The 17,916-nt window shown below is 41.0% G+C and overlaps 1 protein-coding gene across 2 annotated transcripts in view; it reads right to left on the bottom strand.

Annotated features, from left to right (window-relative positions):
• Positions 1-384: 384 nt before the first annotated feature.
• The window catches only part of LOC124605748 (ADP-ribosylation factor-like protein 6-interacting protein 1), a 57,049-nt gene continuing 39,517 nt past the window's right edge, over positions 385-17,916 (bottom strand). For both annotated transcript variants that reach the window (XM_047137630.1, XM_047137640.1), the window contains exons 4-5: positions 820-904; positions 385-738 (exon numbers count right to left, since the gene is read on the bottom strand). In XM_047137630.1, coding sequence (XP_046993586.1) covers positions 620-738; positions 820-904 — 204 coding nt within the window. In that variant the 3' untranslated portion in view covers positions 385-619. The remainder of the gene's footprint in view (positions 739-819; positions 905-17,916) is intronic.

The following is a 17,916-nucleotide window of genomic DNA, read 5'->3' as shown; positions in this document are numbered from 1 at the left end:
TCAACTCTAAACAGTTCCGTATAACAACGAGAAATATTCAGTTACTGGAGATGATACTGCAGGAAATACAAATAACCCTCTTTCATGCAACAGATTATGTTGTGATGAGATTGGAAAACAAACGGGTATTCCAGGAGGAGTTGGTCTATTGACTTCTTGCTTTGTAACTTAGAGATAAAGGTAGTACATGATCATGAGGAAAGGTTACCAGTAACATTGCTGACATTTGTTTTCCAATTTTTACAGAACTTATCTGATCAACTACCTGATGCAACTGAAAACCAACTGCTCTTATTTCTAAAACTTCCACATAAATAGTCAACAACTTAACAAGATAAATACATAATAAATATTACTAAAAACCTATCTTAAAAGCAGGCAATATCAAGTCTCAAACATTTATTACCAAAACTGTTTCCATTATGCTTGGAGCAAGCACACTGAAACATCACCTGCCAATAGAGAGACAGGGATCATTTTATTCACACTGTTGCAAGCACTCATTTTTAATGACAAAATCTAAAAACAAACATCACATTAGATAATTCCCAGTACTCATACTGGGTAATTTATATAAGCATAAACCACATACACAAAATCAATGTCTTCTTCATGAACTTCAGTTCTTTTTCTGTTTCACTTTTGGGTCAGAAGATGGTACAAGTGTAGAAATGTGTTTAAAATATTTCCGGAATAAAGGGTGGCATCTCAATCCAGGAATCATAACAATAGTTGTCACTGCAAATAACCAAAACATCAGTCATTAATACAAGTTTGTGGCAGTTTCTTTCCAAACATGTACCAATGTTCTGAACTTACCCAGTATATAAGTCAGAAGCAAATTATTCATCACGTTCCCCAGCCAAGCGAGAAATGTCAGGACAACAACAACAGACGTGTAATACTGAAACCAAAATAATTTAGAATTAGTGTTTCAAATAGTGAGACACCCAGATTTTCTGCATGCGATATTTCCTTTGTTACTAGCAATGTACCTTTTGCAACAAGTGAAACCTCTAAAATCTGTTGTAGGACATAGTATGCAAATTGTTAATTTTTTGTTATCTTATTAGTTCAAAATAGAGATTACTCACATTTTAAAAGTTGCAGCCTATTTATGAGCTACTTAATTGGAGATATTCTACCAAGGTGAACAGAATAATGTGGCATGTCTAATGACTGGAATGTCATTAGATCTTGTAACGGCTAACAGATGGGTCACTAAAATGTGTAGTATCAATACATACGATCACTAGTATTCAAACATGCCTCCATCTACGAAATCATGCTGACACTGGAGATTCCACATTATCCAGTGTAATGGGTGAAAACTGCCACTGGCAAATTACTACATGCAATAAAGTGGTGACAATAGAGACCACTATTAACTACTTCCAACACCAACTACTCGTAGGCCCCATTGCAGCAAATTACCCACCAATTAAATCCTCGACATAAACCAATGAATAGTTGCATCAGGGTATGGAAGCCACTGCCCACCCACATACATTTATTCATCAAAGGACATCTAGATTAGTACATGCATAGGAACGGTGCTATTGGATGACTGAAGTTTATATTTATAAGGTCATCTGAACCAATGAATCATAATGTATGCTGATGGCAGATACAAATATTTCTGAAACCACAAGAGGTTATGCACTGTCTTACCGACAGAAAATTGTTCAGACAGATAGTGAAGGCACTCTATATGAGGAGTTTTTCAGCAGGATAAAATAGGGCTCCTCATGAGTCTGCTGTTGCCTCACTGGCTAAAGGAATCTATTACTATTGTCTGATCATGTGCTTCCATTCATTCGTTACTGCCTCCTGCAAGGAACCTGTACATTTGGTAAGACAATGTGCTACACCATCACTCCCAAATCATATCACAATGGTTTGAGGAAAAATCTACAGATATTAGGGCAAGTATCTGGTCTTGCAAGTTGCCTGATGTAACTCCTACTGAGCACATCCAGAACCACAGGTCAGGGGAGACTTACTGGACGGGACAAGAGGGAAAGACTGATTATTGGGGACTGAACAGTAAAAGATTTGGAAACCTAAAAGCTTAAAGGTGGAAGGAAGGATAATATGCAAGGCGGAGATTAGTGAAAAAACATAATGTACAAGATAATATGAGTGAAAAGCTATGTGCATAGTATGTAACAGAGGTGGAGGGGGACAGCAAAAAATGAAACATGTAGAACACAGAAATGGAGTAAAGAAATGAGTAGTTACTCTGAAGAAATGCTGAGACGGAAGAAATTAATATAAATTAAGGCTAGGTGGATGGCGAGAACCAAGAACACATTGTAGCATTAGTCCCCACCTGCAGAGTTCTGAGAAATTGGTGTCTGGGGGAAGACTCCAGATGGGCGTGCTGTGAAACTAGCACTGAGGTCACAACTGTGATGATGTAGAGCATGCTCTGCAACATGACATTGTGTGTTACCGGTATACACCCTCTGCTTATGCCCATTCATCCTAATTGATAACTTGGTGTCATGCCAATGTAAAAGGCTGAACAGCGTTAATGTAACAGCTGGTATATGATGTGTCATTTCGCAGGTGGCACTCCCTTTGACAGTATATGTTTTTCTGTTTTTCGAGTTACGCGTTGGTATAGGTGATGGTAGGAGAGTGCACAGGCCAAGTCTTGCAGCGGGGACAGTCACAGGGGTAGGAACCATAGGGTAGGGAGACTGGTGCAAGAGGAGCATAGGATCTGACAAGGATGTTTTGGAGATTGGGAGGGTTGAGCATGCTCTACAACATGACAGTCATGACCTCAGTACCTGTTTCATCTCATGTGCCTTTTGGATTCTTCCCCCAGACACCAGTTTCTCAGAACTCCACAGATGTGGGAACCAGCGCCACAACATGTCCTTGGTTCTCACCATCCACCTGGCCTTAATTTATGTTAATTTCTTCCATCTCAGCATTTCTTCAGAGTAACTACTACTTTCTTCACTTTGTTTTAGTTTCCTACATGTTTCATCTTTTGCCGTTCCCCTCCCACCTCTTCTACGTACTATACACTTAACCTTTCACTCTTATTAACTCGTGTTACCTTTTCTTCTGCCTTTAAGCTCTCAGGTTTCCAAATCTCGCCCCATGCAGTCCCCAACAATCAGTCTTTCCCTCTCATCCTGCCCGGTAAGTCTCCCCTGACCAGCAGTTCATGGTGACTTTTCCGAAAGCTATCTCTTTTCCTGAATCTGTTCCGTCCTTCTCTTTCACCCCTCTTCCTTCCCCTTCAATCCTTCTGCTGAAAGAAGGAGCCACTAGCTCCACAAGCTCAGAATAATGTAACCTCCTTTTATGCGTGTGTTTTTCTGCCACCACTTGGGTGAGTAGATTTTATCCATCTAATTACATTATATTGTCAAAAATTTATTATTTTCATTGTTATATTTTCATTTTAAGTACTTTTATTTATTTATTTATTTGTCTTCTACATAAATCGTCACATTTGGAGTCGGAAACTGTAACTTTCATTTTCCATATTTCAAAGTTTAGTTCACCATTTTACATCAAAATCGCATAAATCCATATTTTCAATGCTACGTTATATAAAACTGATCTTTTTATAAAGTGTAACAGCATAAAAAAATCATTAAATGACGCTTCAAAGCAGGATTACTGTCCTTGGAATGGATGAGCCAAAAACATAAATCACATAATCTGAAACAACCTAGTCTTTCAGATAGACTGCAAGTGTTGTTTCCCAGGGATTGTGGGAAGAGGGAAATAAACAAAGTCTCTTCTGGGGAAGTGAAGCACTGACATGATTTCAGAGTGGTGCAGGCAGGGGAGCAGTTTTCAACATGCTGTCCACTGATGTCAACATACCCTTCCCCATTTATAAACACGCTGTTAACAAATATGATACTTGTCTATAGTAATGAACATCATATTAAATTAAGGCAGCTAAAGTACTACATCTTTCGATGGCAAAGGTTGTCAGTACCCTCGACATCAATGAAATCTACCAACTGAAACTAGGGTGGAAGGGTTCCCTATGAAGCTAACAGACAGTACCTTGTATGCCGTCTTTGTTGTAGATGTGTTACAAGATTTCTGTTCCTCCACGTTTTCTGTTTTGTCATTTAATTCCCTTTTGCGTGGAACGCAGAACAATTAGGCCTTACAATTATGCAGGCTAGTTCAAGCTAGTGATGTGAACAATACGATTGCAATATAAAACATTTCCTCATTGTTATACTCAAGTGTTTTGTTGAACACGCAATGTCCAACTTCCACATCCACAAGTAGTACGCTAGCCATATGTATAAATTCACGTCCATATCATTCACTGTTGATAACAAGGTTTGCCACTACGCATCATTGTGTTATTTATGCTCCTACATTCTTTCAAGTACAAAAGTTGTGTACCTCATTCTGTGTAAATGGGGTTTGCTAAAGGATAAGCAACCATTGTGTTTCAAATTGCAAAAAATATATTGACGATTTCCCAAACAAGTCTTCTTGGGGAAATAGCGGAAAGGTAGGGGAAGAAGGCCAGTGTTCCCTCTGTCTGATTGCCGGGGGGTCTCATCCGAAATGTGGAGGAGGCCCTGCCGGCGGCGATAGAGAGCACTGGGTGCACCCGACTGCAAATTGTTGCTCATGTCGGCACCAATGACTCCTGCTGTCTGGGTTCAGAGGACATCCTCAGTTCATACAGGCGGTTGGCGGAGTTGGTGAAGGCAGAAAGCCTCGCTCGAGGGGTGGAATCTGAGCTAACTATTTGTAGTATCATTCCCAGAACCGATCGTGGTCCTCTGGTTTGGAGCCGAGTGGAAGGCTTAAACCAGAGGCTCAGACGATTTTGCGGAGATCTGGGGTGGAAATTTCTCGACCTCTGCTATCGGGTGGAGAAATGTAGGGCCCCCTGAATAGGTCAGGCATGCACTACACACAGGAAGCGGCTACAAGTGTAGTGGAGTACGTGTACAGTGCACATGTGGGTTTTTTAGGTTAGAGAATTCCCTCCCTAGGCCCGACAAGACGCCTCCTGAGACGCGGCAAGGTGGGAGTAGGCAAAATGCAACACGGAATAACAACATTAATGTGCTAATAGTAAACTGCAAGAGTGTCTATAGAAAGGTCCTAGAACTGCTCTCATTAATAAACGGTCACAATGCCTACATAGTACTAGGGACAGAAAGTTGACTGAAACCAGATGTAACCAGTAATGAAACTCTGATCTCAGATTGGAACGTATACCACAGAGACAGGCTGGACAGTGAAGGGGGAGGCGTGTTTATAGTGATTAGAGGTGCAATAGTATTGAAGGAAATTGACGGAGATCCGAAACGTGAAATAATTTGGGTGAAGGTCATGGTTAAAGCAGGCTCAGACATGGTAAGTGGATGTCTCTATAGGCCCCTTGGCTCAGCAGCTGTTGTGGCTGAGCACCTGAAGGATAATTTGGAAAATATTTCGAGTAGATTTCCCCACCATGTTATAGTTCTGGGTGGAGATTTTAATTTGCCGGATATAGACTGGGAGACTCAAACGTTCGTAACGGGTGGCAGGGACAAAGAATCCAGTGATTTTTTTTAAGTGCTTTATCTGAAAACTACTGAGCAGTTAAACAGAGAACCGACTCGTGGCGATAACATATTAGACCTTATAGTGACAAACAGACCCGAACTATTTGAAATAGTTAACGCAGACCACGGAATCAGCGATCATAAAGCAGTTACTGCATCGATGATTTCAGCCGTAAATAGAAATATTAAAAAAGGTAGGAAGATTTTTCTGTTTAGCAAAAGTGACAAAAAGCAGATTTCAGATCACCTGATGGCTCAATACAAAAGTTTTGTCTCAAGTACAGATAGTGTTGAGGATCAGTGGACGAAGTTCAAAACCATCGTACAATATGCATTAGATGAGTATATGCCAAGCAAGATCGTAAGAGATGGAAAAGAGCCACCATGGTACAACAACCGAGTTAGAAAACTGCTATGAAAGCAAAGGGAACTTCACAGCAAACATAAACATAGCCAAAGCCTTGCAGACAAACAAAAATTACGCGATGCGAAATTTAGTGTGAGGAGGGCTATGCGAGAGGCGTTCAATGAATTCAAAAGTAAAGTTCTATGTACTGACTTGGCAGAAAATCCTAAGAAATTTTCGTCTTATGTAAAAGCGGTAGGTGGATCAAAACAAAATGTCCAGACAGTCTGTGACCAAAATGGTACTGAAACAGAGGATGACAGACTAAAGGCCGAAATACTAAATGTCTTTTTCCAAAGCTGTTTCACAGAGGAAGACTGCACTGTAGTTCCTTCTCTAGAGTGTCGCACAGGTGAAAAAATGGTAGATATCGAAATAGACGACAGAGGGATAGAGAAACAATTAAAATTGCTCAAAAGAGGAAAGGCTGCTGGACCTGATGGGATACCAGTTCGATTTTACACAGAGGACGCGAAGGAACTTGCCCCCCTTCTTGCAGCGATGTACCGTAGGTCTCTAGAAGAGCGTAGCGTTCCAAAGGATTGGAAAAAGGCACAGGTCATCCCCGTTTTGAAGAAGGGATGTCGAACAGATGTGCAGAACTATAGACCTATATCTGTAACGTTGACCAGTTGTAGAATTTTGGAACACATATTATGTTCGAGTATAATGGCTTTTCTGGAGACTAGATATCTACTCTGTAGGAATCAGCATGGGTTTCGAAAAAGACGATCATGTGAAACCCAGCTCGCACTATTCGTCCACGAGACTCAGAGGGCCATAGACACGGGTTCCCAGGTAGATGCCGTGTTTCTTGACTTCCGCAAGGTGTTCGATACAGTTCCCCACAGTCATTTAATGAACAAAGTAAGAGCATATGGACTATCAGATTGGATTGAAGAGTTCCTAGATAACAGAACACAGCATGTCATTCTCAATGGAGAGAAGTCTTCCGAAGTAAGAGTGATGTCAGATGTGCCGCAGGGGAGTGTCGTAGGACCGTTGCTATTCACAATATACATAAATGACCTTGTGGATGACATCGGAAGTTCACCGAGGCTTTTTGCGGATGATGCTGTGGTACATCGAGAGATTTAACAATGGAAAATTGTACTGAAATGCAGGAGGATCTGCAGCGAATTGACGCATGGTGCAGCGCATGGTGCAGGGAATGGCAATTGAATCTCAATGTAGACAAGTATAATGTGCTGTGAATACATAGAAAGAAAGATCCCCTATCATTTAGCTACAATATAGCAGGTCAGCAACTGGAAGCAGTTAATTCCATAAATTATCTGGGAGTACACATTAGGAGTGATTTAAAATGGAATGATCATATAAAGTTGATCGGTAAAGCAGATGCCAGACAGATTCATTGGAAGAATCCTAAGGAAATGCAATCCGATAAGGGGTTGATAGAAGTGAGAGAGAAGATCCAATGGAGAGCAGCGCGCTTCATTACCGGATCATTTAGTAATCGCAAAAGCGTTACGGAGATGATAGATAAACTTCAGTGGAAGACTCTGCAGAAGAGATGGGCTTTTGTTGAAGCTTTGAGAACATACCTTCACTGAGGAGTCAAGCAGTATATTGCTCCCTCCTACGTATATCTCGCAAAGAGACCATGAGGATAAAATCAGAGAGATTAGAGTCCACACAGAAGCACACCAACAATCCTTCTTTCCACGAACAATACGAGACTGAAATGGAAGGGAGAACCGATAGAGGTACCCTCCGACACACACCGTCAGGTGGCTTGCGGAGTATGGATGTAGATGTAGAAGTAGATGAGTACAGATGGTAAAGTATTGTGTTGTAATGCTTGTGAAAAATCCATGTCAACTGAGCAACAGTTTCTAGTAATCACAGAGCATATCTGCCACAAAACAATGATTTGTGTTGAACCATTTGTGTAGATAAACCTTTATGGAAATTAAATAACCCAGCATTTAAAAGCTTCTATGGAAGTATTCAGGCAAACATATTCCTGACAAATCTCCACTCAGAAAGAAATATGTCTACAGCATTTACAATGATTGTTTGGCGCTGTTTTGAGGTATAATTAAAGATGGTCTTGTATGGGTCGCAATCGATGAGAATACAGACGTTCAAGGGCTGTGCATTGGTAATGTATTAACTGGACAACTATTTGAAGATAAATTGAGCAAATCCTTTCTGTTGGCAAATGAAGAACTTTCTAAATAAAGCTCTTTAATGATGCTATGAGTATTTTATGGCCTAATAGTGTAAAACACAAACAAGTTTTTTTGTTAGTTACCAATGCTGCTTCTTATATGATTAAAGGGGCAGATGTCCTAAATGTTTTCTATCCTAAAATGATCCATCTAACGTGCTTGGCACACTGGATAAATAGATTAACTGTATGCATGAGGATAAATTTACAAAAATATTGGTAGTTTAATATCAAATGTGAAAAAAATATTTTTGAAAGATCTCAACATTTAAAGAGACGTACCCTGATATTATTTTGCTCCAATTATGTCCTGTGACACAAAGATCTTTCAATCAGTACAAAGCATTGTTCCGTTCAAACAGAAATAGTTTTAATTTTGAAAATAAAAAAAAGTGATACAAATAACGTCAGTGAGACTGAAGAAGCATAAAATTGTTTGTTTTTGGTATAATAAAGTGTAGTTGGCTTGGAAATAATAGTTCTTTGTCTCCATATTTTTCTATGTTTTACATTTTTAAACCCACATTATATGTCTATATTTTGTCATTTTAAATACAATTTTAACCAAACCCCACCTATGAGCATGCCATCATGATATAGGCTGGGACTGAAAAGATGTTAGAAAACAAATTACATATGTAATAACAAATGTCAAAGTTTTCCAACAAACTTGCTCATGATGAAGCACCTAGATGAAACATTAACTTTGCTTAGGTGTGAAAATTGACAGCAAGAGAGAATGAAGTTTCAGAAAGAACAGTGAAATATGTTAACAGTTTTGGGACTTCATCATCAGAAGCTGTAGATGCGTGTGCTGCCACCCATTCACCACGGAAGGGATATAAACAGGAAAGTAGATTTGCCCAAATGGACAATTTTAATAAAGAAGTCTGTGCAGAACTGTGTTAGAATACTGCAACAGAGGAGAGTATCCTACTGCCAGTAAAGTCTGTGCCCAAAACCAATACAAAATTGAGTATGAGGGCTTGGAAATGTTTGTTCTTTACCTTCTTAAAAAGATACTAGTTTTCAATTCAGAAAATTTATTACATGCCAATGGCCTTGCTGCAGTGGTAACACTGGTTTCTGGTAGATCACAGAAGTTAACTGCAGGTCTGGGCTAGCACTTAAATGGGTAACCATCTGGTCTGCCAAGCACTGACGGCAAGTGGAGTGCACTCAGCCCTTGTGAGGCAAACTGAGGAGCAACTTGATTAAGAAGTAGTGGCTCCGGCCTCGTCAACTGACACATGGCCGTGAGAGTGATGTGCTGACCCCATGCCCCTCCATTTCCGCATCCTATGACACCTGTGAGCTGAGGATGACACAGTGGCTCGTCAGTACCGTTGGGCCTTCATGGCCTGTTCGGGCGGAGTTTAATTTAGTTTTATGCATTTATTACATTCAGAAATGAACAGTTCTGTTTTCAAGAACTGGTTCACTAATCTGCTGCAATCACTGGAAGAAAGTAGAATTACAGTAGTGGATAACATCAATTTTCATTCTATACCTGTTGGAAAAGCACCATGTGTGGATGGCATAATACAAACATTGAAGATTGGCTTCAGAAGATGGCCGTTTAGTTTTTGCCACCTGAAACTAGGAGTGGATTTTTATCCAAGTAAGAGATAAAAGATGCAAGAAGGTAAATGAATTTGTCCACAATGCAAAGTATAAGAGCTATACAATTGTGCAACTTCCATCATAACACTGCCAGTATAAACCTATTGAGTTTATATGGGCTCAAGTTAAATGGGATATATGACAAAGGAACACAGCTTGAAAGCTTGCAAATGTTGAACACCTCACATATGAAGCTCTGTATCGGTTACAAAAAAAGATTCGACTAGAAGTGTAGAACATGTAGACAAGATGTGTGAAAAAGACTATACTAGGCAGTACATTGTGGATGCTACAGTGGGATACATTTTAATATGACTGAGTGGTAACACTGAAAGTGAACTTGAATCAGAACCTGAGAATGAACAAATTTGGCTATGTACAAAATCTTAAAAAAAAAGTATACCAAATTATTCCAGTCAATATTGTTGCTATCTCACCGGGTGTGTTTCTCCCTTATGGGATGTACTGTGCATCGTTTTCACATGCAACAAATTTTGTTAAGACTGAAACTCAAGAATTCAACAGCATTTTTGGTACACAGTCACCAATTTGTTTGCTGAAGAGTCACTTCATACGCCATCTGTAGAACTGCATACATTTTTCATGTTTATCTTTCTGTGTTTATTGGATACTGCAAATTCCAGTACGCTTTTTTATGTTGTATATCAGTAGTAGTGGTGGTGGTGGTGGTGGTGGTGGTAAGTTCCTATGGGACCAAACTGCTGAGGTCATCGGTCCCTACGCTTACACACTATTTAATCTAGCTTAAACTAACTTATGCTACAGACAAAACACACACACACACACACACACACACACACACACACACACACACACACACACACGTCCGAGGGAGGACTCCAACCTTCGACAGGGGGAGCCACGCAAACCATGGCAAGGCGCCTCAGACAGCACGGCTACCCCACACGCAGTGTTTTAGGTGCTTGGTGCAGTTGTGAAAATTCTGTATGACTGCAAATATAATTTTCTGGGAAGTAGGGAACATTCTTGGTCCTATTAAGGTGAGTTGTCTGAACAAGGATCTTTGCATGTGAAACCTCTTGCACTGCTGCTCACAGAGTCTCGCAAATAAATCACATTCACAGATGACAATAAAGACATCTGAGATGTTATTAAAATTAACTGCATAATTTTCTTATAAAATTTCTCACTAAGTTTCTAAACGTTGAACAGAACACAAAATCATCAGCGACGGCATTTTCCATTAAGTAAGTGTTACAATTTCACACCTCCTATGGTATTTTATCATCTTGGATTTTTTTTTTTATGTTTTCAGGATAAAATATGTACTGAATACATCTACAAACTTTGAGAAAGATCATAAATTTTTGCAGCACAGCTATGTTTGTGCTAGTTTTCTCCTTCAGCAATATTACTAACATTTGGAATTCTCACTAAGAGGCAACGCTGTAACTAGTTGAGATAGTCCTGATCCACATAGTACTGCGACAATCACTCTGGTGCACTCTCTCAAGCCATTTTCAGTGCTGCCTCAAGTTCCAAAGAGGAAACAGATGTGGAAGCCATTGTATTGAAGACAGTGGGGATGGACATTGACAGTATGTATTCTAATGCAAGTACTTTGCTCGTCATACAGAAAAGTAGATATATGCAGTCCATACAGAACTGCAAATTCTTCTTGTAAAAGTATTTTATCTAAAAATATTATCACACTTTTAATTGTAAACAGATTATAATTACTGCAATGAGAGACCCAAAAATAAAAACAACAAGTACAAAAAAGGAAATCACGTATATAATAGCGCCGTACAGTCTCCCACAGTATATTACTGATGAGGGCTGCCAGCTATGTTAGGAACAAAGTCTTGCTCTAGCAGTTATAAGCCACAACCACGGCCAGCAGCTGACGCATTGCAAATGTGGGCAATACTGAAAGCACTGACAGTCTGCATCTCCCACCACAGATCACCAACTCCCATACCAAGGAGACACAGTGTAGAGAAACAGCCCCACCATTCTGGGATGCCTGTGTAATCTTGGCACTTCGCTACAACATATTGAAAGCGGCACTCATCGAAACTCTGCAGAATTTCAATGCAGTCATCTTGATGGATGTCCGAGAAGGTTTCGTGTGCACATACCACAATTTTATACTCCTTCCACCCCAAATTCCTCTATTTTTTTTCTTCTCTCTTCTGCCCATGCTACTCCTTCCATGTCCAGATTGTGTACCATCTCTTCCCACAAGTGAGCTCGAGTATTCTCTCTCTTTCCCTTTCCCATTTCTCTCTCCCCTCTCTGTCTACATCTTTACCTCCGCGTATGTCATCACCCCCCCCCCCCCACCTTCCTTTCTCTTTATATCTTATGTGCTCTACCCTCTGAACTCTTTTTGTCATGTTGTGCAGCCACTGAGTCATCTTTCTTAAGACCTATCTCACTCTATCTAACTGCCACCCCCTTCCCTCATGTGTCCTTCCCGTACCCCTTTCCCATGTCCATCAGCCCAGACAATTGCTTTCAATAACTGATAATCAATAAATAGTCTCACAATGGCTGTAGGAGTGTTCATTTGTGGGCATGTGTGTGTGGAGAGGGCGGGGGCAGAGCGTGCTCTGTTAAGAGCTTTACTACAGCAGGAGCTCAAAAGCTTTTGTGAACAGTGTTTTCTGTTACTTGTTCCTATGCTCCACACTTCAGTCTGCTATAGGTGAGTGACTGCCTTTCTCTTATTTTACATGTAATATCACAATTTTGTCCATCTGGGAAGAAAGATATTTAAATTGAGGTTTTCTAGATGTTTTTATGGTAGACTGAATATGCAGCACCCAAAATTTTATGCTGCTCTCAACAATAAATACTTCCCTGAAATAAGAGGATACTTGATTAATTATATCTTGCCTTTCTGAATATCTCAACGCATGCTGAAAAACATTTAATTTATTCTGTTTGTAAAATATTTAGTTTTGTCATGTCCTATGTAAATGTTTTTAGGTATTGAAGATTTAGATGACTGGATAAAGAGCAGTAGAAATAATCCAGATGTATAATTCTGGAACGAAAAACTGCATGCTTCCATTTGAAAAACTGAATTTAATAATAACTGCATCTCTGTGATTAATAAGTTTATGATAACATGCAGTCCCTATTTTATAGCGCCATAGCATCTATCCATCAAAGTGAAAATAATTATCAATATCTTTTTAGTATCAAAAAGTATATAAAATGAAATAGATGGTTGACTCTATACGTGGGATTCGAGTTAGTGGTGCTACCCCAAGATTACTGAACTGGCTGTTTGAAATTCGCTTGCTCCCTTTTCAACCAAAACATCTCAGAGACTCACTCTGATCTGACACGAATGATCCACTTATGGAACAACTACTCTTATCAGCAGTATTGTATAGAGCCTGACACCAACAGACCTGTATAATGTTTATCCCTTTGGTTAAGAATAATCCTGTACCTAATTAACACACAATGATGCGAGATGCGCTGGTTGCAGTGCAGCATACCAGTTAGCATCGCAAGCTAGCGTGCTGCAGGTCAGCAAATCAAACCTGAACACCAGCAATTATTTGTTATTTAGTACTTATCATTTCTCGAAGGCTCTGAAAATTTCTTATGTTTGTAAAGTTAGTATATTCTGAAACAATCAAAGTCTGTATAAACAGCAGCAGCCCCTGCCCAGGAGTTTAGTTCTGTTCTAGCTTGGCACTGCTGTTCATAATAAACATGCTTTCACTTTCAAGTGTTGTACTTCACTTACTACCTCGTTTTCAGATTTGGACTTTTTAAGTGTGGTTATGACATGACACTGGAGGAGACGCCATGTATTTCAAAACGTCTACATCACTATCACTCTAATTAGGCAATGTAAAGGCAGTTGACTAAATGCATGGGAACTGAAATACAAGCAGTACATCATTCCCAAGGTCCATATATTCAGTATACCAATGGGTACCAAAACAACATCAAGTCATCTGCACATGACACGTCCTATCTGGAGATGCTAGCCAGGATCCAACAAAATTACTGGAATGACTTGACCGAGTGATCCAATACAATAGGTGTGATGACATGACGTCTTTGGCAAATGTGTACTCTTTTACTTGGATGACACCATCCAAGTGGGAGTGTGCGAAAAAACCCGTGGAGCATTATCTGGGGATGGGAGAAGGAGATCTTGGTAGAGGTGCATTCCAACCAGTAGTCCCAGCTGAGGGTGGGTATCAGGACAATGACACCCCTCATACACAAAGAGAATGGGATACATGGGACGATTAGGGAATTATCGAATGGCAATAGTGTAGGAGACCAAGAGCTGGTATGATCAAATCTGAAGGGAGAAGGTCCCTACTTCAGCAAGGAGACTGTCTACTGGACTAGACTGAAAAGCACCAGTAGCAAGATGCACCCCACGATGCTGGACTGGATCTAACAGTTTTAAAGCTGAAGGAGCTGCCAAGCTATAAACCTGGCAACCATAGTCCAGATGTGACAAAACCTGGGCCAGTAAGTATAGCTAAGGGTAGCACAATCCCCACCCTGAGACATGTGGGCAAGGAAGCACAGAATGTTATGTTTCCACACGCAGCTAGTCTTCAGGTGATGAATATGGGGCCAGCAAGTCAGCTTTTTATCAAAAAAGAGGCCCAAGAAACAGGACTGTCCTACAACATCTGGGCACTGAGTACCTAAGTAGAGTTCAGGTCAGGGCAGGGCAAACTGTGGTACAACGGCAGATATGCATGACCTGCATTTTTGTAGGAGGGTATTGGAAACCATGGGAAAGAGCCCTTGCAGAGGCCCACAGTACGGTATCTGGGAGCTGGCATTCAGCAGACATTACTGAGTGGGAGTTGTACCAAATTCAAGAATTGTTGATATACAATGAAGGTGTAACCAGTGGCCCAACAGATGTTGCCAATCCATTAATGGCGATGAGGGAAAGTTAAACTCAACACAGAGCCCTGTGAGACCCTATTTTCTTAGGTCCATGGGGAGCTGAGTGAAGTGCCGACTCTAACCTGGAGCGATCGGTGAGGTAAAGACTAACAAATAAAAATCAACAGGGGGCCTCTAAAGCCCCATTCATGGAGGATGAATAAAATGTGGTAACACAAAAATGGTGTCATATGCCTTACACAGATTAAAAAAGACTGCAACAAGGTGTTGGTGTTCAGAGAAAGCCTATTGGATTGCTGTTTCCAATCTAAGCAGATGGTAGGTTGTGGATTCAAGAACTCGGCATAATATGTGGGCAACCACCCTTTTGGGCAGAGTACACTGATCAAGCTAATCAGCCAGTAACTATTGAGAGACTTTGGGTTCTTGGTCAGCTTTAGGACTGGAACAACTACACTACCTTGTCATTGCGAGGTGAAGGCACCTTTAAAGATGAAAATGGTTGAAGACCATGAAGAGATGCTGCCTTTGGAGGACATTCAGGTGTTGAATCATCTGACAGCAAACTAAATCAGGGCCTGGGTCTAGGTTTTGAGCCGAGGCAAGTAGTTCCCAGTCTGAAGGATTTATTACACAATTCAATTTGGTGGGGAATGAAACATAGGGGATGTCTTCAAACTTGTCATTTCTGCAATACAAAGCTAGCCAGAGGAAGAGGATGCCGATGCTGTCACAAAAGGGGATCACGAGGTGTTCTGCAAGAACCAATGAATCAATACAACGACCACCCTGCAGGACAGCACCAGCCAATTGCAGGAATTACAGACCCCTCCACATGCTCTATAGGGACTAGTGGGCTGTAAGACAATGGCGCTTGGCCTGCACTTGATATGAAGAGGCGAACGTTCCCAGAGAGGAGACATAGTGCTCACAACATTCCTTCTCACTGAGTTTGATTAAACAGCCAGCCTTAGCACAAAATCACTTAAAAGAGATAATTTTCATGTGCGAAGGATGTTGTTTAAATCATTGCAGGACTCATCAGCAGTCCTGAATAGTTATTGCAATGTCTTTGGTTCCACACAGCCCTGGCAGATGGTAGGGATTACAGACCCCTCGAGATGCTCTATAGGAACTAGCAAGGTCCAACAGAATGAATGATAACCATGGAGCTTGGAGAATGGTCACCAATGAAGTGCATTTCTTGGACAGCAGTGCAAACTGCAGAAGAGGAAATAACATGCTGTAGATCCAATATGTGACAGTAGTACCCATTACAATTCTGCTGAATGATCACATGACATGACACGGGTGGTAGCCAGGTTAGGCATGACTGGTGGCTGGGTTAGGTGTGAAGGGGCCAGAAGGGCCATTCACGCCATAGCCCATCACCAGTGAGATGGAACCTCATCCATAAACGTCAGCACAGAATCAGACTGTGTGTAGGGTCTGGTGCCTTTGGAGGCGCCGGAGGAGCATTGTTCTGATTCTCCCTCTTCATTTCATTCATAATTTTTTGTAGGTAAGATTCGCTCATGGGGTCATAAGCATTGAGTGCAGGGAAAGATGCAGGGCGGACAGCCCTGGGACCCACAGATTGTGGCTCCTTCAGCCACTGTTTCATATTTGCCTCTGGCCTGGGATTGCTGGGGAGAGGGAGTCCTGTCACCAGTAGACAGCAAAGAAGGAGAATGCCTCTGGCTTGGTGTGGGAAGGGGTTCCTAAAGAAGGTACTGTGGGAACCACGGGAGAGGAGGATGGAGGGAGATCTAGGCTGGGAAGGCTGAGGTGGGGAGGGTGAGGGAGAGAAGGCAGATGATGGTCATGATATTAGTGTAACTGATCATCATATCCACAGGATGTACGCTTTCATATTTCTTCCATGTCTCGGTATATGACAGATGGTTGATAGATTTATATTCCTGGATTTTTTGTTCTTTCTTGAAAACTGGGCAAACTGGTGAATGTGGATGGTAGTGTTCCACACTGTTGATACACAAAGGTGGATGTTCACAAGGACTACCTGTATGGAGTGATCATCCACAGTTACTGCATTTTGGGTCCATCATACAGCGGGATGACATGGTTTCGCATCACACTTGTACAATATGACTTTAACTGTCTCTGGGAGACATTCTCTTCAAAGGCTAAAATAAAGATGCCTGTATCCTTACGATTATCCTTGGGCACTTTTTGTACACATCTGTTAAATATATGCCGTGCCACTGGAGATAAGTCCATAGTTCCTCATCTGTTTGGAACACAAGACCTCTGTGGAAGGTGATTCCTTGGACCATGTTCAAAGTTTTGCGTTAGGCAATAGTCACACATATGTAACCTAGACAATCACATGCCTGAAGAAGCAGTAGATGGGGCAGCAGAGGGAGTTCTAAATAATAACTAACCATTCTGCATTTTCCCCCCAGACACAGCTTCCCCAAATTTGTCTTCCATGATTTCAACAAAAATTAGTACTTTTGTTGCAGTACCAGTAATCCCTCAGAATGAGTACAGACCAAGTATGGCTGAAGTATTCCACTCCCAAATGTCTGGCTTGTTCCTCTTCCCAGAGCACAGCCAGGGGAAGAAAATGTCATGGGGTCGTACCACTCTGTATTATAATAACCTTTCCCATTTCAAGAGATGATGGTGCCTTGAAGCCACCAGAAGAAAAAAGTTTAATTCCCTTCGTGTGCAAATCTTTTGCCATGGTGTCACCAAACTTAATGGGGGCTCTCCCCATGAGCACCATGCAACCACAGAAATGTTTACCTGGCCAGTAAAATGTTGCCCGGAGACCCCGTGCCCCAACCATGAAGTGCACATACTCCTTGGCTTGCATGGGGAGTTTCCGGCTCAGGCACCAGCAGTGTGATCCCTGCACCATCAGGGCTACTGCCTTTTAGAATATGTGACATCTATATGAGTAACAACACACTCCTTGCAGGAGTTCAGTTCTGCTCTGGCTGGACACTGGTGTTTGTAATGAACATGATTTCAGTTCTAAGTGTTGTAATTCATTGGCTCTCCGGCTTTCAGATTTAATGGTTATGAGGTGAGAATATCGTTTCCAATATTCCCAGGACAACACAGCAATTTCTATTGTCTTTTTTGATTTAGATTACTCTTTTATACAACACTGGCACAATTATCATTATTACACATTTTATGTTCATCACAGTATCTTCTAATTTAAAAATGATTCCTTGGATTATGAGTTTTTTTTTAAAGATTTTTCTCAT

This window comes from Schistocerca americana, chromosome 1 (genome assembly GCF_021461395.2).
Source record: "Schistocerca americana isolate TAMUIC-IGC-003095 chromosome 1, iqSchAmer2.1, whole genome shotgun sequence".
NCBI lineage: Eukaryota > Metazoa > Arthropoda > Insecta > Orthoptera > Acrididae > Schistocerca > Schistocerca americana.
The sequence above is the reverse complement of the archived record's forward strand: the minus strand, read 5'-3'. Positions and strand labels throughout refer to the sequence as shown.